This window comes from Chrysemys picta, chromosome 4, assembly GCF_011386835.1.
Source record: "Chrysemys picta bellii isolate R12L10 chromosome 4, ASM1138683v2, whole genome shotgun sequence".
In the NCBI taxonomy this organism is placed as follows: domain Eukaryota; kingdom Metazoa; phylum Chordata; order Testudines; family Emydidae; genus Chrysemys; species Chrysemys picta.
The window spans coordinates 149,526,113-149,549,007 of record NC_088794.1 but is presented as its reverse complement, the minus strand read 5'-3'; the positions used below and the strand labels follow the sequence as shown (position 1 = coordinate 149,549,007).

The window sequence follows — 22,895 nt, the reverse complement described above, 5'->3', positions numbered from 1 at the left end:
GTCAAAAGAAGCATGAATTAATCTGAATTGCACTTAATAATTCTAATACAGCACAGATAAACATTGATTATCTGAAAGGTACCTATGTTCTTATATCACATCCACCAGGGTGGTATCAGAGTGCCTCCAGAACACTCAGCTAATTTCAGTTAAACAAAACTCAATTCTACAAGAAATGGAGGTTACTGACTTGTAACTGAAGGTTCTTCAAGATGTGCGTTTCTAGTGTGCCTGAGATCAGAGATTGATAGCAAGTAGTGTCCGTTGGTCCGCACCCACACAGCTGTTCTCCAACTGAAGGTATAGGAGGCGGGACGGACAGATTCTTCTTCAATTCCTCTCTTACCACCAAATCAGAAGAATTTGAAGAAGATGGAAAGAAGGGTAGGGTCATAGAGACAGGGATCCCACATCACCAGTTACAGGTCAGTATGCTTTTGTCTTTGAGTGCTGGTCCCTATGTGTATTCCAAATGTGAGTGATTGATAAGCAGTAGTTAAACAGGAAGGTCGGGGATGCAGTAGGTATAGATGGTTGTAATACTGCAGTTACACCAGGTACATCTACAGAGGAGGCTTGAACTAATGCATAATGTTTCATGAATGTATAGCCACTCTACAGATGTTCCATATAGATACACCTCTCAAAGAGATGCTGCTGTGGTTGCCTGTGCTCTAGTGGAATGGGCAGTCACCTCATCTGGAGGAGGAATAGAATGATGCAGCTGGAGATTCACTCAGTCTCTGAGCAGATAACGTCTGCCCTCATGACTGTTCTGCTACAGCAACAGATAAGCTTGATGATTTTCTAAACGATTTCACCCTTTGCAGGTAGAACACCAGTGCTCATCTGATGTCCAGAGTGTGAAGTCTTCTCTCCTCACTGGAAGCATACACTTTGGGGAACAATACCAGTAAGTGGATAGGTTGATTTATGTGAAACTCAAATTACTTTTGGGGCAAATTTTGGGTGAAGGTGAAGGAAAATGAAGTGTCCTACTGGAGGATGGAAGGCACTGATTGCTGCTAGATGAACTGCAGGGGAACTAATGAAAAGCCCTGAAGTTTTCAGGGACAGGATAACCCTGATGTTTTGGACTATCTGCAGATTCTGGAGGACCAATTACATTGTGCCCAGGAAGAGAAACTTCCATTTAGCCAAATAACATGTTCTGCTGTACTCTTTCCTGCTTTGGTTGAGAATAAACAACAATCTCCAAGCATAAACATTCTAGATCTGATGCTCATCCAAATACCAGGCTGTAAGGTGAAGGGGCCCTGGGTTGGGATACTTGTTGTTGCTGTTCTTCCGAGGTAGTAGATACGTGAAGAGTTGGATGCTGATGAGAATATAGGTTGACAGTCACAGAAACAAGAAATGTCCAGAGCCTCCAAACTTCTCCAAAGAGAGTGCTAGTTCTTGTTCAAATAGCAGAGCTATCGGAACCAGTGGGTGAAAGCTTCTGTCTATGGACTGAGGAGGGGAACATTCCCATCTCCTCAAGGTAGTTTCCTCCTATGTTCACATTTTTCATGTTAAAAAAAGAACAGACTATGAATAAGAAAAAGTGAAGATATCCTCCCATGAAGTGTAAGTTTAGGTTCGTCTCAAGAGTCTGGGGCAATCCAGTAATTGGGACCGATGAATCCAGCGCAACTACAGTCGTCATGGACAGCAGGTCGGGAACACCAAAGTGTCTACTTGGGAGCTCTTAAATGGGATTGGCAGGTGCTAATCCTTATGCTTATGAATTGGCATTGATGTCAGTACCAGCAGATCCTCTCTCTTTTGTGCCTTGCCCTCCTGATCAGAAAGTTTAAGTGAGCTTAAATCTTTAAGAACTGTGTGTGAAGACACACTGGACTTGGACAGAGTCAGGGAAGGATCACTTCTCTCAGAAAAAGACCTGGAAGAAAAATCTGTCCTTATGCTTAGAGTGCCCCTGACTCTCATGAGAAGCCCTGTACGGCGACTTCTTGGGCTCAGCAGTTCTGGCTTCCTCTCCTGGGCTTGTGCTAGTTGGGACACTGTTCACTGGTTGAGGCCAATGTACAGGTGGGTCCCCCTGGCCTGGGTCAGACGGAGGTCTCATAACAGCTTACAGAAAAGGCTTTCTCAGACAGAGCTCTCATGTCTCATGGTTTTGAAGGAAAATGAGCAGCAAATACTGCATTTAGCTAAGACATGTGCCTCTCCCATAGAATAGAGGCAGTGTTGGCGCTCATTGCTCACAGAAAAGGAGTGGGGGGGGGGGGGGAGATGCAGTTGTTAAACTCAAGACTCTGGTCAATATCTTTGTCCATGGGAAGAGACTCCCTGAGGTGCGGAGAAAGTATGTTATCAAATACATCAAGATTAAAACTAACTACACTAAAATACTAAAAGCTATTTATAATATATTTACAGCTTTGAAGAAGAAAGAAGCATGAAGAAAATCTGTGGACAATGAGGATTCAGACTCAGGCCATGTGATGGTAAAAAGGAACTGGAGTGGTGGCAGTCTGCACTGCCCCTTACATCCTCATCTGGAGCACAGGGAGAACAACTGAGCAAAACTCTCCAATCTCAGGCACATGGTGCACATACATGTGGAATACCTACAGGGACCATGTTTTTAAGGAGGCATTACTTTAGCAGCACTTCATCTGATTCTCTTGGTAGAGGAGGAGTATAACCTTAATCATCCTTAAGACACAAAAACTGTTAACTGCTTTATGGTTCTCTTACCCCAAGAATAAGAAAAAGGCACTCCTGATTTGCCAAGAGTTATAGCAAAGATAATGACATAATAGTAAGTTTTCTATGAGGCAAAATATCGTGAAAATCACTTTATGCTTCAGCAGCTGTTATTTTAAAAATAAAATGTTAATTAAAATGACAAACTAATCAACACTATCTGGCTTCACAAGAAGATTATACCCCATTTTAAATTTTGTAATATATTTCAGTTCAGCACTGAAGTGAAGAGAATTTCCATTTAGCTCTGAAAGTGAAGTTTATTTTTGAAAATATTCCTCTGAATGTCAGAGAAAAATACCAATTAACATTTATTTCAAAATTCTTTTACAAAGGTCTCTCCATTTTATTTTATGCAGGTTTTTCCACATTCTGTAATTAAAATAATTTCACAATGCTATCAAGCCATTTTACATTATTTTACAAGTTCTAAAGAGAAGAACTACACTGCATAAAATCAAACGTTTAAAGCTATTCTTTCCAAGATTTTATTGTAAAACACAATTTGCCTATAAAGCCAAAAGAGGTGTATTTTTAGGAACTAAAATAATCTCTCAAACTAAAAAAACAACAGTTTTGGAATAAAAAGTCTTGTGACAAAAACTCAAGAAACATCTATAATTTCAAAGGAAGTAAATACACATTATTAAGAGTACTATTCATATTTATTAAAGTATCAGTGGATTTAAAATACTTAAAACAAATTACAAGAAAAAGACTTACAAATCTAGGTGGCTGTTTGCAGTTTCGAGGTTCAATTTCTAATGATTTGTTGAACAAGTAGTCTGTAAACTCTTTTTCTGGTGCATTTCCCATAGGATTGAGATTTTCAAAGAACCGCTAAAATGAGGTAAACAAGTTTCAATAAATAATTTTATATACTCTTACAACATATGCATATATAGAAAATACAAAACTGTTCAATGAAATCTGAACATTTCACTGGCTACATGCAGCTTTTATACTACTGTTAATTCATTCCTGGAAAAATACAGCAACAAGTCCTGATGCGAATGACACTAAAAAAACATACAAGTTAACGATAATTGGGCTTGAAAGGATTAGATTTTTACCAGTAAATGTCAATTTCAGTGTACACACACAAACCAACAAAAAAAATTTTCCATTGATGATAATCAAAATTTATGGACAGGCAGAGTAAGAAAAATGCTGCTTGAAAACTTAAGAGTTTGATTTAGGGATATTTATTTTGTACATTTTGACATGTAATATTGACAATTTGTTTTAAGGATTATAAACCTTTAACTTTTTGAATCTCAGCAGCTATTACATAAATTTTGTCTGACCTCACCTATTCTGACACTCCACCCATATTTTCCTGCAACTGTGAAAATTTAAATAGATAAAAGTCTAAAAAATGCTTAAAATAAACATCAATATTATCTGTCAAAATTATAAAAATTGAATCCTGCCTAGTCTAATGATAATGTAAAATTTTCTGACTAGAGGAATTATTTTAAATCACATGAACAGAGCTATTTTAAATGTAACAATATTCTGTAAAATGCTTTGTAGTTATGTAGATGATTTACCAAGTATCTCAATGCAGTCATCAAGATCTTCCAGTTCCTTCATTTTCAAACACTTTTTTTTTACCGCCATCAATACTTATAACCTATAACTTACGATTATTGTATTTCTGTCTTTTCTTGATTTGTTTTCAAAATATTCCAATGCTCCTCTTCGTAATTTTAAAATTATATCACTTAACCCTTTTCCAGAACTGTTCTCAATAATGAACAGCACAATACAAAGAATGCTGTTTCTCAGCTACAGTTTCAGAGTGACCAGAACTGTACACGTTATTTCAGGTGAGAGCATATCGTTGATTTAAAGAATGGCATTTTGGTATTTTCAGTACTGTTCTCATTTTTTATGCAGCCTAACATTGTGTTGCTTCTTTGACTGGTGCTGTAAACTGAGCAGACATTTATTGAATTGTCCACAAAACAGCCCAGGAGGTTACAATTAATTAACTGAGTGGTTACAGTTACTTAACAACACATCACTGAGTAGAAGTAGTTTAATTATTCCTTCCAATGAACATTCCCTTCCATTTGCCAACAATAATTTAATCTGGCATCACATGGCCCATTCACCTTGCTTTAAGTCTTTCTGGAGTTCTTCAATATTCTCGAGTGTGAGGCTAATCTAATTCTGTGTCATCTGCAAATTGTGCCACTTAACTGTTCACCCCCTTTACAGTTCATTAATATATTAAACACTGGTCGTAGTGAAGAACCTAGAGAAAACCACTGTTTACCTTTTGCCACGTTGAAAGATGACCATTTATTCCTACTCATTGTTTTCTTTCGTCTACTTTCAAATCCGTAACTGCTTGCCCTATGACTATTTAACTTCCTTAGTAGCCTCTTGTCAGAAACCTTGTCAAAGGAGTTTTGGATTAATTGGATACATACGAAGGATTCTAATATATCAGAGCAGCACACTTTTTCTTCACAGAAACTGTTAGTTTCTCATCATATGTTCATGTTGTTTTAGAACTCTTTTCCTCTAATCCTAGTCACTCCGCTCCAGCTAGTGAAGTACTGTATAGCAATGGCAAAACCAAGCAGTATCTGTTGTATAGTAGTGAGCAGATGAGATATATGTGATGAACTATATTAAGGATTTAGAATTAATGTATGCTTTGACGCACACTCTTTTCTTTACCAATGATGGTTATTGCACTATTAAGGCAGTCATCCCCACATCTACTAGCACCCCAGCAAGAATATCAGTAGAGTATCTACCACAGTTTGTTTATCATATGAATACACATACATGCACACACATACATAAAGTATACGCCTATTGTATTTGTTCTTTGATTACCCGTATTTCTGGTTCTATCCGTAAACAGTAAGGTTGGTTTTGATACTGCTGAATTTCGCCTGTAATTTCAGCCACTTTTCTCCTCTTACTGAAGTTGATTAACTCTTTCCCTTGTCTTTTAAGAAAGTCTGGATTCCCTTCTTCGGTCTTCAGAATATTTGTTAGATAGATTCCTAATATATATATATAAAAAAAGAATTTTGATTTTCACATTTCACCCCAACTCCTGTTTTCATTTTTCTGATAAATGCCAACAAAGAAATCCTCAGCATAAAAAGAGAGCAAACCATTTATTTCAATGCACCAATACTGAATTAATCAGAAAGAGCAAACGAGCTATGCATTCTCTCTGAAAACTAAATATATTATAGAGGGAACAAGTTTTATCTGCTTATACTGAGGTCATGGTTGGGAGGTCACATTCCAACAAGACTCCTCAGCATGCTTAGGTCATCCAGAAAGGAACAGTGTCAAGAATGTGAGATAAAATTCAAGTTTAGGAGAAACCCTATTTTATTTTCAATGGAACTGGAGTCTGCATACAACAGCAATATCCAGGGACTTTCTAAAACGGGAAGAAAACCAAATTTATAGAAGATATATTGCAAAGGAATATTAAAGCTTCTGAGGTAAATAACTAGCAAAAAGAGCAGTAATCACAGCCTCTACAAAATTGTTCTTGAAAACACAAGAATTTTATAGTGCACCAAGAGAACAAAATCATCTAGTATTTACACAAACACCGTGTAACAGAGGTTACTGAATTTAACTATTCACAAACACTAATGTTAAAAATCGAATAAATCAGAAGTTATGCATAGCACAAGGGCAATTCTTCAGAGTATAGAATGTAATACCTTAAAAAAAAAAACTCAATGCATTTTCAGCATCTTAATTTGCTGCTCATTTTAACGTTAAAAGAAAGCCAACATAAGAACCGTATCTCCAACCCTGTAGTATAACTTACCAAAGAAAGGCACGCAGGGTGGGTTGATTGACTTGAGTTTAGCTAGGTACTTCTTAAAGTGATCTTGACTTAGTTCTACTGCTTCATCCAAAACTTTCTTTTTTCTCTCCTGTAATGCCTAATTTATTGAAGAGAAAACAAAGCAACAATGTGTCTTTTGCATGGTTTGCTTAGTGAAAATAGGTACCTTCATATTTATATTATCTATCTATAAATTAACAAAACCTTGTTTCTCACAATATTTGAATTTAAGTGTGATTTAAAATGGTTTCCAATGTACTACTACATCAACTGTCCCTGACTCTATCGCTTAAAACTTGCCGATGAAACCCCCAGTGTAGACGCAGCTATGCTGACAAAAGGGGGCTTCTGCCAACATAGCTAATGTCTACCAGCAAAAAAAAAAATTCTGTCAGCATATGCGGCTAGTGTACCAGGGGACTTAACCAGCATAAGCTCTGTAGTGTAGACATAGCCCTAAGATGCATCACATGGAAATGTCAGACTACTGTAAATACAATTATTTTCACTTTAATCAATTTACAAAAATAATCCCAACTGTTTTAAATACACCTCTATCCCGATATAATGCGACCTGATATAACACGAATTCGGATATAACGCGGTAAAGCAGCGCTCCGGGGGGCGGGGCTGCGCACTCCGGTGGATCAAAGCAAGTTCGATGTAACGCGGTTTCACTTATAAAGTGGTAAGATTTTTTGGCTCCCAAGGACAGCGTTATATCGGAGTAGAGGCGTATGATTTATTTCAAATCTAAACAAATCAAACTTAGTTATCAGCATCTAGCACTGATACTAGTAAAAATATTTTTCTACATACAACACAAACTCCATCCTTCTGTGCAAAAACTGTCTTCTGAACTTCAATAGTCTACTTCAGTGGAATTTATTAGTTTACTGCACACTCATTTTCAGTGAAAAAGTAACCAATTTACACTTTTTCTTCCTAAACTCACCAATGTTCCCCAATGTTTAAACTTCTTTCTCCAGAATTTGCTAAAACTGGCCTCAAATTCTTTTACACTCACTCTGACCAAGATACAGGAAAGAATCCCCATTTGGGAAAGCAAAGCTTAAAAAAAAAAAAAAATTCCTTGATAGCAATGTTCTTAAGCATGTGCTTAAGTTCTTTCCTGAGCATTAAACTCTTTGTAAATGTCCAAACCTATGCGTGGATCTTCTCTGGTCAGCGAAAGAAGAAAGGGGTCAGTCACCTGCATCTCTCACAGTTTCTCTTCCCTACCCCCTAGCTGGAATTCTGCAGCTCCCAGATAGAGTTCAAGGTACAGTAAAAGTTTTTAACTGGTATGCCGGGGAAACGGGGGGGGGGTGCCGGTTAACTCAGAGGGAGGGCTTCGGAGTGTGGGGGGATGGGGGTGGAGTGTGGGGGGATGGGGGTGGAGTGTGGGGCAGGGGTGTGGTAAGGGCTGTGGGACACAGGCTCTGGGAGTAGGGAGTTTGGGTCCGGGAGGGGGCTTGAGGCAGGGGCTTGTGGTGCCGGATTGGGGGGGGCAGGGGGAGTAAAGGGGTGTGCTCATCTCCGGCGGCTCCCCGTCCCTGCTGCTTCTGGCGGAGGCGCGGCCAGGCAGATCTGCAAGCACACGCTGCCTCTGTCTACAGGTGCTGCTCCCCACAGCTCCCGTTGGCCATGGTTCCTGAGCTCCCAGCAGGAGGCGGCAGGGGAAACCCCTGAGCTCCCTGCCACCCAGGACAGCGTGGGAACCCCCCAGCTCCTAGTGGGTGGCGGCAGCAAACCCCCAGCTCCCTGCCATTGGGGGGGGGGGGTGCTGTGGGGGAACCCCGATCTCCCAGCAGGAGGCAGCGGCGGAACCCTCCCCCCAGCTCCCTGCCCCCAGGGGCGGTGGTGGGGGAACCCGAGCTCCCAGTGGAAGGCAGCAGGGGAACCCGAGCTCCGGGCTGCCAGGGACCCCCTGAGCTCCCTGCTGCTGTGGCAGCTCCTGGTCCCCTTGGGTTGCAGGGAACCCCGAGCTCCCAGCCTGGAGCTGCAGGTGGCACCCTGCAGCCATCAGCTGCTACAGGCAGCTCCTAGGCCCTGCAGCTGCCCCACTTGAAGTAGTATGGGGATCCGCAGATCCCCATTTTGTCAGAGATATTTTTAGTAAAAGTTAGGGGCATCCGTGAATTTTTCTGTTATGCCCATGACCTGTCCATGACTTTTACTAAAAGTATCTGTGGTGGGGGTGTTCGGCAGCGGGGGGGAGGGGTTTCGGCAGCGCAGCGCTCGGTGGGTGGGTTCGGCAGTGCGCTGCGGCGCTTGGTGTGTGTAGCGGCAGCGGGGGGGGGGGGGGGGGGGGTGTTCAGCAGCGCAGCGCAGCGCTCCGTGGTGTGTGTGTGTGTGTGTTTCGGCGGCACGGCGTTCCATGGGGGGGCTGGGGGGTTCGGCGGCGCTCCGTGGGGGGGCTGGAGGGTTTGGCGGCACAGCGCTCCGTGGGAGGGCTGGGGGGTTTGGTGGCGTGGCGCTCCATGGGGGGGCTGGAGGGTTCGGCGGCGCTCCGTGGGGGGGCTGGGGGGTTTGGCGGAGCGGCGCTCCGTGGCGGGGGGGGCTGGGGGGTTCGGCGGCGCGGTGCTGAGGGTATGTGTTATGGCGGCGCTATGGAGGGTGGTGCTCTTTTTTTTTTTTTTGCTTGGGCGGCAAAAAAGTTAGAGCCGGCCCTGGGATTGGCCACTTGACAAGGTGATTAGTACAGCGCTGCGTTTACACTCACACCCGTGAGTCGTAGCCACTCCGCTGCGGGGAGGTGGAGTACCTGCAGCGTTGTACCCAGGGAGATACAGCGCCGTAAGTGCCCTGCCAGTGTGGACGGGGAGTGAGTTACAGCGCTGGGGGAGGCTTTACAGCGCTGTAACTTGCAAGTGTAGCCACAAGGCCTTAGCCTTAGCCATGACATTCAATCATTGCCATGCTGGATTTGAGCTGTCAAGCTACAGGTGAAAGACTCCAAATGCCATTACAAATCCCCTGTGGCACCCAGGACCCTTAATATACTACTTTTGATAATATTCCTCACGAGTGTTTCACATTACACTTATAAAGAAAGTAACTGTAAAATAACAGTGTTTATTCAAAAAATGGTATATGATTTGCTTTTCTTGATAGTCTCTTAAGAAGGATGCACAAATCACTCAGAAGACTTACCTCAAATGTATGATCTAGTCTGTACACTGACACAGAATTCATCGCACTGACTATCTCCAACACACCATTGAAATTATTCAACTCTTGAAAAACCTGCAGAATTTCGATTATCCTACTTAACACAGCCACTCGCTCCTCAAAATTCTCTGTTTCCACAATGCACCTAATCAAGAAACATGGTATTAGGAAATGTTGGAATTAGGAAATTCGCTTTGCTAGGCACTGAAATCTAGTGTTTAGTCACCATAGAGAACAGGAGTTCAAAATGAAGACCATTACCCTAAGCGTCTCAGTGTTTTCACTGAAATAAGCAGTTTAAAACTTAAAAGGAGTAGGTTGCCTTGCAGATTTTTGGTTACGTCCTGGACTGTGCCAAGCACAAAATCAATGCTTAGCTAAGATAGTGATTACTGAAATACACAACAACTATTTTATAATTCAAAATAAAGGACTCTCCTTTAAACTGTAAGAAAAACTGAGCGATCCCTGAACTTCAACTTGATTCCACGTCAGTACATTAACATCCCCTGTACTTACTTTTCAAACCAAAGAGTAAGATTTGTAGTGTGCCGAATCATTTTCAATAGATTTGGGGAGTTAATTTCCTTATCTTCTTTAGTCCACACACTCCCAACAAGTTCAGATGGCTGCACTGCCCTGTTGAAAGAAAATGTTAAGTATGAGGCAAGGGAATGTTTAATACTTAATATTCATATGTTCCATGTTTGCAGTAGACGACTTATTACATATTTCTTCCCCTTACTTGTGACATGACATTTGGTACAGATTATTCAATATAATCCATCATGGTACAGTCATTCAAAATAATTATTGGACTGGTATTTCAACACGGGCACTAATGGACTCTGGAAAATGCCAGTCTCTGTTAAAAGAACATCAGTGGTGTATTTTCAGATTAGAAAATTACTAAGGACTCAGTTTTGTCTTCTGAAGGAAGAAATAAGCATCCTGAACAAAGAAAACTTCTCGTTGTCTAATGGGTAAACACGAGTAATGTGTTGCTGGAATGGGGATCGACAAACCCTGTAAAAGCCTCATGTGCAAAAAGAAATATTTTATTAGAAATCCTTCTGCCATTGTAGCATGCAAACCTTTCAAAAATCCCAGTTAAATACCTTAGTTTTTATGAGGGCCCCTAGAGAATAAAGTTCTTTTTAGGATTCTACAAGCATTTTTTATAAGATTCCCCCCAAACTTTTATTTTGAGAATTCATATATTACGTCCCAGTTATGTTTGAGTGTTGTCTACTCACTACAGCATTTTAGTGTCCTAATTATTTACTATACAAGTTTGGTTATGTTGACACAAGTCTAATATGTTGATGGATAAACACTTTGGTATAGGACAGAAGGTGAGCAAACCTTACTTGGCAAATCATAAAAGAGAAGAATATACTTCAGGCTGATTCTACAAATTAAAGATTTTTTTCTTGCTAAAGCCGAATGCAATTTGATTAACTCAATATTTCTAGTACAAATGAAAGCCAAATATAGAGTAGGTATTAAAAGTGATTGCAGAGAACACTATAATTTCCCATTACAAACCTGTAAAGTGGGATTACATATAGCAACCAGCCCTTTTTTATTTTTACAAATAAAAGCAACATACATTTAGATTTCCATATTAATCCTGCTAGTTTTCTCCAGTCAGAAAAGGAAATTCATGCTTCTGACTAGTGCAAATAGTGTGACTTATGGCGCCAACAAAAATCTACCTAAGGAACACACACATTTTTTGAATAACTACCTGTAGAGATCAGATTCTAGAAGTGTTAGCTGACGAGCAATTTCTATTGGATGTAGTGTCATCAGGTCCATCTCAAACTGTCCAAGGTGGCAAATATGCCATTCAATTGGGGGAGGTTGGCTCTCAAAGGTAATGTTATGACTAATTCCATTTGCTTGAGCTTGTTTTTTTCTCTTGATAATCTTAGCAATGGATTCTACCCACTTCTTCATGGATTTGCCTGTAAAAAAACATTAAAAACGTTCATACTAATGATTTAACAGCTTTTTCAAATGATACTTTTGTTAGATGTACACTTCTGCTTGTTAACTAGTAGAATGATATGAAATAAGGTTAGCATTCAGTACTTAAGGAAAAGATTAACAAATTTGTATAGGTTTTATAGAATGGGATAGAAAAATTCAAGTTCATGGGCCAAATTATTTTCTTTAACAAACAATTTGTGCACCCACCAAAGGTTACATTTGTGTATGCAAATCAGGAAATTGCATGTGCAAAGAAGTTAGGTGCGCAGTTACCCATTTCCATTTGCAAATACATGCACAAAGAGTGCACATTTTTGGGTGCACCTGTTTTGTAGTTAACTTTGATAGTCTGGCCCTATTTGTTCAAGTTTACAGTTTTTAGTTATGTGATGACTTTACAATATATTGTATTAGTTCATTAGAAAGACATGGTGGGTGAGGTAAAATCTTTTATCGGGTCAACTTCTGCTGGTGACAGAGACAAGCATTTGAGCTACACAGAGCTCTTCTTCAGGTCTGGGAGAGGTACTCAGGTCTGGTCTACACTAGGAAATTAGGTCGGTATAACCAGAGTGTGAAAAATCCAGATTCCTGAGCAACGCAGTTAAACCGGCCTAATTTCCTAATGAATTCTCCCATCAACCTAGCTACCGCCTCTTGGAGAGGTAGATTGCCTATGCCAATGGGAGAATCCGTCCTGTCAGTGTAGGTAGCATCTTCACTGAACTGTTTCAGAGGTGTCATTGCAGCGTTTTAAGTGTAGACAGACTTTCAGGGCAGGGCATGATAGTTATCATAAGGAAATAGATTCAAGATATGTGGATAGATATCTATGCAAGTGGACCATCACTGGACCTAATCACATCAGCCACGCCATCAGTGGCTCGTTCACCTGCACATCTACCAATGTGATATATGCCATCATGTGCCAGCAATGCCCCTCTGCCATGTACATTGGCCAAACCGGACAGTCTCTACGCAAAAGAATAAATGGACACAAATCTGACATTAGGAATCATAACACTCAAAAACGAGTAGGAGAACACTTCAACCTCTCTGGCCACTCAGTAACAGACCTGAGGGTGGCAATTTTGCAACAGAAAGACTTCAAAAACAGACTCCAATGAGAAACTGCTGAGCTTGAATTGATTTGCAATTAGATACCATTAACTCTGGCTTGAACAGAGACTGGGAATGGCTGAGTCATTACACTACTTGAATCTATTTCCTTATGATAACTATCCTTACACCTCTTGTCAACTGTCTGTAATTGACCATCTTATCACTACAAATGTTTTTTTTCCTGCTGATAATAGGTCATCTTAATTAATTAGCCTCTTAGAGCTGGTATGGCATCTTCTCTGTATGTATATATATACACACTCTTATTATATGTTCCATTCTATGCATCTGATGAAGTGGGCTGTAGCCCACGAAAGCTTATGCTCAAATAAATTTGTTAGTCTCTAAGGTGCCACAAATACTCCTGTTCTTTTTAAATGAAGTGAAACTTGGGGGTACACAAGACAAATCAGACTCCTGAAAGGGGTACACTAGTCTGGAAAGGTTGAGGGCCACTGCTTTAGGGAATGTTATCACACTGTTCAACTATAAGTAAGGTTATATTTTAGTCACGGGTATTTTTAGTAAAAGTCATGGACAGGTCATAGGCAGTAAAGAAAAATTCACGGCTCGTGACCTGTCCATGACTTGTCCTATATACCCCATACTAAATCTTGGGTGTTCTGGGGGGTGGGAGGGCTGCCCAGGGGTGCCACGGGTGCTCTGGGGAGGGTGGTGACACGCAGTCTGGGACCCGCACTGCTGCTGGGTGGAGGGGGTGTTTGACGGGACTAGCAGGCTCCCTACCTGGCTCTGTGCAGCGACATGTCCCTCAGCTTCTAGGCAGAGGCACAGCCTGGAGGCTCCATGTGCTGCCTCCGCCTCGAGCTGTGGCTCTGCAGTTCCCACTGACCAGGAACCACGGCCAATGGTAGCTGTGGGGACAACGCTCGTGAGCGGAGGCAGTGCACAGAGCCGCCTGGCCACACTTCTGCCTAAGAGTCGAGGGAGGGACATGTCGCTGCTTCTGGGGAGCCCCCCCAAGGTTAGCACCAGCTGGAGCCCTCGCCCCCTACCATGCCCCAACCCTCTTCCCCAGCCCTGAGCCCCCTCCCACACCTCAACTTCTGCTGCTGCGGGGGGGCACAGTGGACTGCCCCAGCAGTGGCCGGTGCGGCTGGCCCAGAGGCTGCCTGAGCTGCTCAGGTGGCCCCTGGCCCAGTCGCATCGGCTGCTGCAGAAGTCATGGAGTTCCCAGAAAGTCACGGCATCCGTGACCTTAGTGACAGACTTGCAGCCTTAACAACAAGACCTAAGGAAGTAACACTAATTGAAGCTAAAAGGTTTTTATTGTTCAGCTCTCCCTTCTGGAAGAGTAATGGTTGTTGTGCAGGGTCTTCAGGACAAGGATAGTAAAATGGAAAAGGATCAGTGTTCCAGTAGGGAAGACATTTTTTTCTTCTCACTGAGGAAAAATTTTCTCTAGGAACTTAAAGTTGGAAAGAGGCAGAATTCAATTAAAAATATTTAGATTATACTGGTTTATTTTTTAACATTTTTTTATTTAAATGATCACCGCTGTGCAAAATTATGGGTGTTAAGTATTTTTTCCGATTTTTATCAATTCAAATGTTTACAGTTTCAGGAAATTATGGGGGAGTCAGACAATTGATCACAGTAGACACAGATTCAAAGAGTTTGTTTTATAACCATTAAAACAGAAATGGTCGCTATCATGTCAAAATACATAAAGTAAATATACTTAAATCAAACTCTAATATAATCTGAAGCAACATTTTTCTTGCCTATCTGTAAATTTTGATTATCAATGGAAATATTTTTTTGTTGGTTTGTGTGTCCGAGGAAACTGATATTTGCTGATAAAAAACCTAATCCTTCCAAGCCTAAAGTGTTTTGAATTCTAGAGAGACCATACTGGTTTCAGACAATGACAATCTTAAATATTTATTGCTAAATAAGCTTTGATAAAACAACATAGTAATGTCTGATATTATTTAGGTTTCTGACTTAATCTTGAAATGTCTATGCACGTGAGATTTGACTTCAACTGGAGTACTTACATGAGTAAAAAGAACTGCTCATGTGAGTAAAGTGACTCATGTTTGTAAGAGCTAGCAGGAATAGACCCCCAGAATGAATTAGAAAGTAAAAAGAACAAATGGATTGTAACCGTTACCGTACCTCTTACACTTGAAATAAATGTCTCCAGTTTATCGAGCAACTCCAGATCTCTTTCAAAATCGTAAAAATGATGTTCTACCCAGTGTCGAAAAACATTTAATATCCTGAAAAATAAGGGGGGGAGGAGAGGAAGGAAAAAAAATAATCTTTTTAATTTTTATGAACCCTCAAGTCCAGACAACCTGCACATTGATGAAGCATGGGTTCTGCAGAAGTTACAGTATGCAATCATGTAATTAAGGACCATCACAATGCATATGCACAATAGGTTGGCGTCACAACTGAGTGTGGAAACTTAACTTTGGTAATCCTGGAATTTTGAGAACATAACTTTGCAGCCTTAACAGTCAGTTTTTTTGTTTTTGTTTTGTTTTGTTTTTTAAGAGGAGGGATTAATGGAAGATTGTACCCAAAAGAGTACACCATAAGAACATAGAAGGACTTAAGAACGGCCATACTGTGTCAGACCAAAGGTCCATCTATCCCAGTATCCTGTCTTCTGACACTGACCAATGCCAGGTGCCCCAGAGGGAATGAACAGAACAGGTAATCATCAAGTGATCCATCCCCTGATGCCCATTCCCAGCTTCTGGCAAACAGAGGCTAGGGACACCATCCTTGCTAATAGCTACTGATGGACCTATCCTCCATGAATTTATCTAATTCTTTTTTGAACCCTGTTATAGCCTTGGCCTTCACAACATCCCCTGGCAAGGAGTTCCACAGGTTGACTGTATGTTGTATGAAAAAATACTTCCCTTTGTTTGTTTTAAACCTGCTGCCTATTAATTTCATTTGGTGACTCCCTAGTTCTTGTGTTACGAGAAGGAGTAAATAACACTTCCTTATTTACTTTCCTCTCACCAGTCATGATTTTATAGACTTCTATCATATCCTCCCTTTGGTGTCTTTTTTCCAAGCTGAAAAGTCCCAGCCTTATTAATCTCTCCTCATACAGCATATGCTCCATACCCCTAATAATTTTTGTTGCCCTTTTCCAATTCCAATATATCTTTTTTGAGATGGGGCGACCACCTCTGCAGGCAGTATTCAAGATGTGGGCATACCATGGATTTATAGAGAGGCAATATGATATTTTCTGTCTTCTTATCTATCCCTTTCTTAATGATGCCAAACATTCTGTTCCCTTTTTTGACTGCCGCTGCAGATTGAGTGGATGTTTTCAGAGAACTATCCACAATGACTCCAAGATCTCTTTCTTGAGTGGTAACAGCTCATTTAGACCCCCATCATTTATATGTATAGTTGGGATTATGTTTTCCAAAGTGCATTACTTTGCATTTATCAACATTGAATTTCATCTGCCATTTTGTTGCCCAATCACCCAGTTTTGAGAGATCCTTTTGTAGCTCTTCACAGTCTGCCTGGGACTTAACTATCTTCAGTAGTTTTGTATCATCTGCAAATTTTGCCACCTCACTCTTTACCCCTTTTTCCAGATCATTGGTGAATATGTTGAATAGGACTGGGCCCAGTACAGACCCCTGGGGGACACCACTATTTACCTCTCTCCATTCTGAAAACTGACCATTTAGTCCTACCCTTTGTTCCCTATCTTTTAACCAGTTACCAATCCATGAAAGGACCTTCCCTCTTATCCCATGACTGCTTACTTTGCTTAATAGCCTATGGTGAGGGACCTTGTCAAAGGCTTTCTGAAAAGCTAAATACATTATATCCACTGGATCCCCCTTGTCCACATGCTTGCTGACCCCCTCAAAGAATTCTAGTAGATTGGGGAGGCATGATTTCCCTTTACAAAAACCATGTTGACTATTCCCCAACAAATTATGTTCATCTATGTGTCTGACAATTTTGTTCTTTACTATAGTTTCAACCAGTTTGCCCGGTACTGAAGTCAGGCTTACCGGCCTGTAATTGCTGGAGTCACTTCTGGAGCCCTTTTTAAAAATTGGCATCACATTAGCTATCCTCCAGTCATTTGGTACAGAAACTGATTTAAATGATAGGTTACAGACTACAGCTAGTAGTCCTGCATAACAAAAGAATAAAGTAAAATCCAACATTCTTCTATTAGCAAATTTCTCAAGTGAAAAAGTTAGTTAACATTTACCATTTATAAAAAGGCAGAGGTTTTCTAATTGTTTCTCTTTCCTATTTACATTTTTCATTTTAAAAGCTGATATATCAAAAGTCAGTGTTGTAATAATAATAATAATAATAATCATCTTAGACTTTTTTATACCCTTTTATTCACATGAAAGGAAAGGAACAGAACAAGATCCACTTTTTTCTCTTAAGATCAGGAAATACAAGTTTTCACCTGCCTTTTCTCTACTTTCTTAAACATTAAGCGTCAAATTAACCTTTAGAACCAAAGTACGATTACACTTGTCCTTTGAACTCTTAAGATGAGAAACTTTGCTTTTCTCTCCTCTCCTCCAGGCAAAAAACCTCCGTGAGCTGATGCCTCAAACTTTATTAGATTCATTTGGGCCTACTGCCTTGTTATCTAGATGAATGACAAATTAAAACTGTCCATATCAACTCACACAAACAAATCTCTCTCCATACCACCCTATAAAACCATAACTTGTAGAGGCCCAGATTAAAGCTATACACCTCTACCCCGATATAATGCAACCCGATATAACAAATTCGGATATAATGCGGTAAAGCAGCACTCCAGGGGGGGCGGGGCTGCACACTCTGGTGGATGAAAGCAAGTTCAATATAATGCGGTTTCACCTATAACGCGGTAAGATTTTTGTGCTCCCAAGGACAGCGTTATATCGGGGTAGAGGTGTACTTTGCACCATGCTCTGAAAGTCAACAAACTCAAGCGCTGCTAAGGGACCAGAAAAAGCAGGTTCCATAGCTGGGGACCCTCCAGCAAAATCAACTTCCCTCCATTTAAGAGTTTCATGTAGACTTTGTCAACAAAAACACCTCAGCTGATTCCAGTCGTTATCAGTTTGCATATAGAAAATACGCACTCCCTAAAACAGCCAGATTCAGCACCATAAAGGGATGGATGCATTAGAACTAAAACCTTGAACTGCACCCAAAGCAGATCACACCTCACACACATAGCATGGATGTAATCTGCTCATGTTGGCCCAGTCCAATAAATAGGAGAGCCATGCATTCTGTGCTAGCTGAAGCTACCACTTCAAGTAAAGTCCCAAGCAGAACAGAGAAATAGTTGAACCTGAAGGTAACAAAGAAACTGATGACTTAGGAGAGTTCAACATAATTTTTGTTTTAAATTATTCTGCTAACTACAGATTGGGAAAAAAAAAGACATTAACTGCTGAGTAGAGCAATCAGTTTGTTAACCTCTTTGATAAAGGACAGATTTACTATAGCTTAGGCAGTGTTGTTGTAGCCATACTGGTCCCAGATGTGAAGAAGAACTCTGTGTGAACTTGAAAGCTTCTCTCTTTCACCAAAAAAAGTTGTTCCATAAAATACATTACCTCATCCACCTTGTTTCTCTTTTGAATCCCAGTAGATAATTCAGTTTCAAGCTATTAGAAGCCACAGACAATTCTAATTTCTCCCAAGAACAAAATGTTAACAATAAGCCACAAGAGAGTGTGCAGTAAATGGCAGTTTAAAGTTAAAGTTTTAAACTGCCCCTCCCCCACAAAGCCTAAATGCAGTTTAGGGCTCTTGGATCACTTTCTGTTAAAACCACTAGTTTAAGAGTATTTCTTATCCCCAATGTAGCAGGCAAAAGTAGTCAGTCAGGCAACTAAGGCTTGGTCTACACTAACCCCCCAAATCGAACTAAGGTACGCAACTTCAGCTACGTGAATAACGTAGCTGAAGTTCGAAGTACCTTAGTTCGATCTTACCTCGGTCCACACGCGGCAGGCAGGCTCCCCCGTCGACTCCGCAGTACTCCTCTCGCCGAGCTGGAGTACCGCAGTCGACGGCGAGCACTTCCGGGTTCAACTTATCGTGTCCAGACAAGACGCGATAAGTCGAACCCAGAAGTTCGATTGCCAGCCGCCGAACTAGCGGCTGGGTATAGACGTACCCTAAGTCCTGCTGAAAGATAGAGCACCAGAAAACCTTTCAATAAAAACTGGATTTCAGCCAGATCTACTGAACAGATAGAAATCTGGGCTCAGAAAGAAGGCCGAGAGACAGTCTCCAAACAGTTCATCAAGCCATAAAAGAAGGCAATACGTCACAAAAATTATTTTATAGACGTTAGTAGCAAGAAACTGTTTATAAATTTCCCACTATTTCATTTTCTATTACAAATGATTTATCAAAGTAGAAAAATACATTGGATGAACTCTTGAAAAACAAATGTAAAAAGGTTATTTTAATAGCAAACAAAGTTAGGGATCCACACTCTAAAAGCACTATGCCTAATCAGGGTGTACATTGGTAAGCTGCTTACCACCAGAGAGCAAGATGAAAACAAGGCATTCACCAACAGGATAATCTTAAATGCGGCTTTAGTTCTTTAAAGCGTTAACCTTAAAAAGCTGAATTAAGAGCCTTAAAGTAGCTCCCAATTCAATTTACTATTGTTAAATAGCCAGGCTGACTCCACAGCACTTGAGTGACTGGAAGTACTAATGGAAAAACAGCAATTTCTCTCTGAAGTACTGTCGTAAACATTCCTACAGATCAGACTTCAGAGGGAAACCAATTCTTAAGCCAGTTATGGTGATCAATAGTGCTGCAGAGAAAACTGCACAGCTATGAGAAGCTACCTGTGTACAAATACATCAACTGGGCTGGAACAGGGAGTGAAAAAAGCAATGGAACTGAAGAGTAAAAGGAAAGAGGGTTACTAGCTTAGGCTATCTTTGTGGCTATAACCTATACAAACAGTCATTCAATATAAGAGGAGTAATTTTACCTCACCTGCACCATTTTAACACAATGAGCAACAGGCTTTTTTGTAGTGTGTTCAGTTTTCAGTTGTGAGCAGCATGGAACAGACATATGATTGTAACAACCAACAGAATCCTAAATGACTAATCATAACATGTCTTTGGATTATCATTGTCCATAGCCTGGCCACACTAACAACTTAACACTTGATACCAGTCTTCACATTAAGTTGTGTCTTCAAAAACAGGATACACAAACTGAACTAAAATTTGGATCTGATGCAGGAAATATAAAGGCACCCAAACCTGAGTTGTACTGGCTGGACATATTCCTTGCGAAATCTTTTCAGGTCTGCGCTGATTGGCTGCTCTCCTTTCTCTATTGCCAACCTATCTGCTTCAGTAGGCTCAGGCTCTGGGATTTCAAACCTATGCACAAAAGCACAACGCTGATTATTGATGAAACCTTTTTATATAAAACCAATTAAGTAAAAACATAATTAAAATGGTTTAAGTACAGTGAAAACTCCTGAGCAATGCATGAGTGGGTATATGCTGCTCTAATTCCAGGTTTGATTTACTTCAAGACTATCTGAAAAGCTACACCTTTGGTGCATTGATGAAAAGTTAAGGAATGCAGTAATGCTCTTTTCAAAGCTTATAATTTCATTAGCCTTCATTTGTGTCCTGACACTAGCCATCAAATTAAAGATCTTTATTTTCAAGGTCCTTCAAAACACAACCCACGTCTACATCTCAATTAATCTCTTAGCCTCCCTCTCTCCACTATTCCCTTTTGGTCTTGTCAAGCTGTATCATTCATTTTAACTGGTCGTTTCTTGCTAACCAAATAAACCCATTTCATCCACGAATCCCTCCTAAATTACACCTCTACCTCGATATTACGCGGTAAAGCAGCGCTGCGCACACTGGCGGATCAAAGCAAGTTTGATATAACGCGGTTTCACCTATAACGCAGTAAGATTTTTTGGCTCCTGAGGACAGCATTATATCGGGGTAGAGGTGTATAGTCATCCCATTGATTTCTCTGCACTCTGTGTTACCTGAGAAGTTCTATACCTTGTGTTAGACTGCAAGCTCCTTTTGGTAGGGATCATATCCTCTATATAGCTTTAAAAGCACTGTGTATGTTTATGGGGCTATACAGTTCATAACTAAATTTTTATCATCATTGTTTGGTAGCAGGGTAATGCCCAGAAGCCTTGGTCAGGATGGGACCACTATCGTACTACAAACACATTGGCCCAGGATCCAAAAAAAGCTTATATTAGAAAGGCAAAAAGACAAAGGGAGGAGGAGGATACAAGCACATGCCTTGTTTTTTACCACCTTTATTTTTAATTCTTGTGCCCCAGAAGATAGGCAACATCAAAAATAGCCAAATGGATCAAACTTTTTCAAAAATGTCATCTCAGCACAAACAGGCATCAAGTTTCAGTTTAAAATTGTGGCTGAAAATAAGTGTTTATAATGGCAGTGCTGTTTCAAGCATAACCACTGTGCTGCCAGTACTATTATTAATTACACCTCTACCCCGATAAAACGCTGTCTTCGGGAGCCAAAAAAATCTTACTGCGTTATAGGTGAAACCGCGTTATATCAAACTTGCTTTGATCTGCCAGAGTGCGCAGCCCCACCCCAGAGCGCTGCTTTACCGCGTTATAGCCGAATTCGTGTTATATCAGGTCGCGTTATATCGGGGTAGAGGTGTATTTGTATTCCCTCAGCACCTAGGAGCCCTCAGTCATGGACCAGGACCTATTGTGCTATGTGTTGTACAAACACAGACCAAAAAGACAGTGCAGTTATATTAATATCAGTGAAACTGATGTATCATCTTTCATTTCAAAGGATCCCAATAAAGCTTCACGGACACAGCTTCACCACTGGGACAGAGGTAAGCAACCAGAGCACAGCACACAATGAGGGTGGAAGAACTGTTGTGCCAAGGAGGTTGGGTCAGATATTCCCTCCTACGAAAACTAACAGGTCCCTTAATGAATATATAGTAACTTTTTTTTTTTTTTTTTTTTTTAAGTCCCCAGAAACTCTCACACAGTAATCTGCATTTTGAACTTATTTTACTCTCGTTGTAAAGTTGAAGGGCTCAGTCAACTCTGCCAGGATCTGAACCTGTGGTTTGGGCAAATCTAAGGATTTCAATCAGTTGTGCAAGCACTCAGGCACATGCTCAGGGCTAGATTGAGGCACAGACCTGTGCCTAGGGCCCCATTTCTCAGAGTCACACAACAGAGGGCAGTATATATCTGCTTTGGTTTTTTTAAAAATCATGCAAGTTTTTAGTCTACATGGCTGCAAGCAAAGAGAAGCTTGAAAAGGTGACCCAAGTGTAATCTATGCAGTGATGTCTGCAAACAATCTGAAACAATAGTTTTGAAAGGTGTGACATATCTACACAGATGTTAATGCCAAGATCCACTCTCACCATTCTAGCAGAGGACTATGTATGGCAGATGGAAAAAAATGCAGCAGGCCCAGACCACTGGATTAAGTACTGGGCTGCCCCCATTACCATCCGGGCCTCTCCATGAAAGAAAGGGAATTCTGCTGTTGCTTCTAAGGGAAAGAAGGGGATGGCAGGACAGGACCAGTGCCTCTCTTTGGCAGAAGAACAATGCCTCCTGCCTCTGGCACTCCAAGATGGGTGAGTTGTTGAGGTGAAGCCACGGTGGCCGCACGTCATGGTGTGCCTAGGAGCCTGGATGATCTTAATCCAGCCCTGCACATGCCTAATTTTAATAATGTGCTTTGAGTATCTACGGGATCAGGGTCTAAAGCAGGGATCTCAAACTCAAATCACCACGAGGGCCACATGAGGACTAGTACATTGGCCCGAGGGCCGCATCACTGAAACCTTTTCATACAACGATACAAAAGTATAGTAAAAAATAAAGAGTAATCTAGTATGTTATTAAAAGTCAATGTATTAACTTTTTTAAACTGTAATGTGAAGAGGGGTTTCAATAAAATATAAACACCTGTAACTATTCCTTATGTGG

General features: G+C 40.8%; 1 protein-coding gene across 2 annotated transcripts in view; it reads right to left on the bottom strand.

The window, feature by feature from the left end:
* The window catches only part of SOS2 (SOS Ras/Rho guanine nucleotide exchange factor 2), a 90,619-nt gene that overhangs the window by 6,989 nt on the left and 60,735 nt on the right, over window positions 1-22,895 (bottom strand). For both annotated transcript variants that reach the window (XM_005290246.5, XM_065593978.1), the window contains 8 exons: window positions 20,161-20,283; window positions 15,014-15,117; window positions 11,505-11,724; window positions 10,274-10,393; window positions 9,737-9,899; window positions 6,560-6,677; window positions 5,593-5,765; window positions 3,460-3,576 (listed from right to left, as the gene is read on the bottom strand). In XM_005290246.5, the coding sequence (XP_005290303.2) occupies window positions 3,460-3,576; window positions 5,593-5,765; window positions 6,560-6,677; window positions 9,737-9,899; window positions 10,274-10,393; window positions 11,505-11,724; window positions 15,014-15,117; window positions 20,161-20,283 (1,138 nt within the window). The remainder of the gene's footprint in view (window positions 1-3,459; window positions 3,577-5,592; window positions 5,766-6,559; window positions 6,678-9,736; window positions 9,900-10,273; window positions 10,394-11,504; window positions 11,725-15,013; window positions 15,118-20,160; window positions 20,284-22,895) is intronic.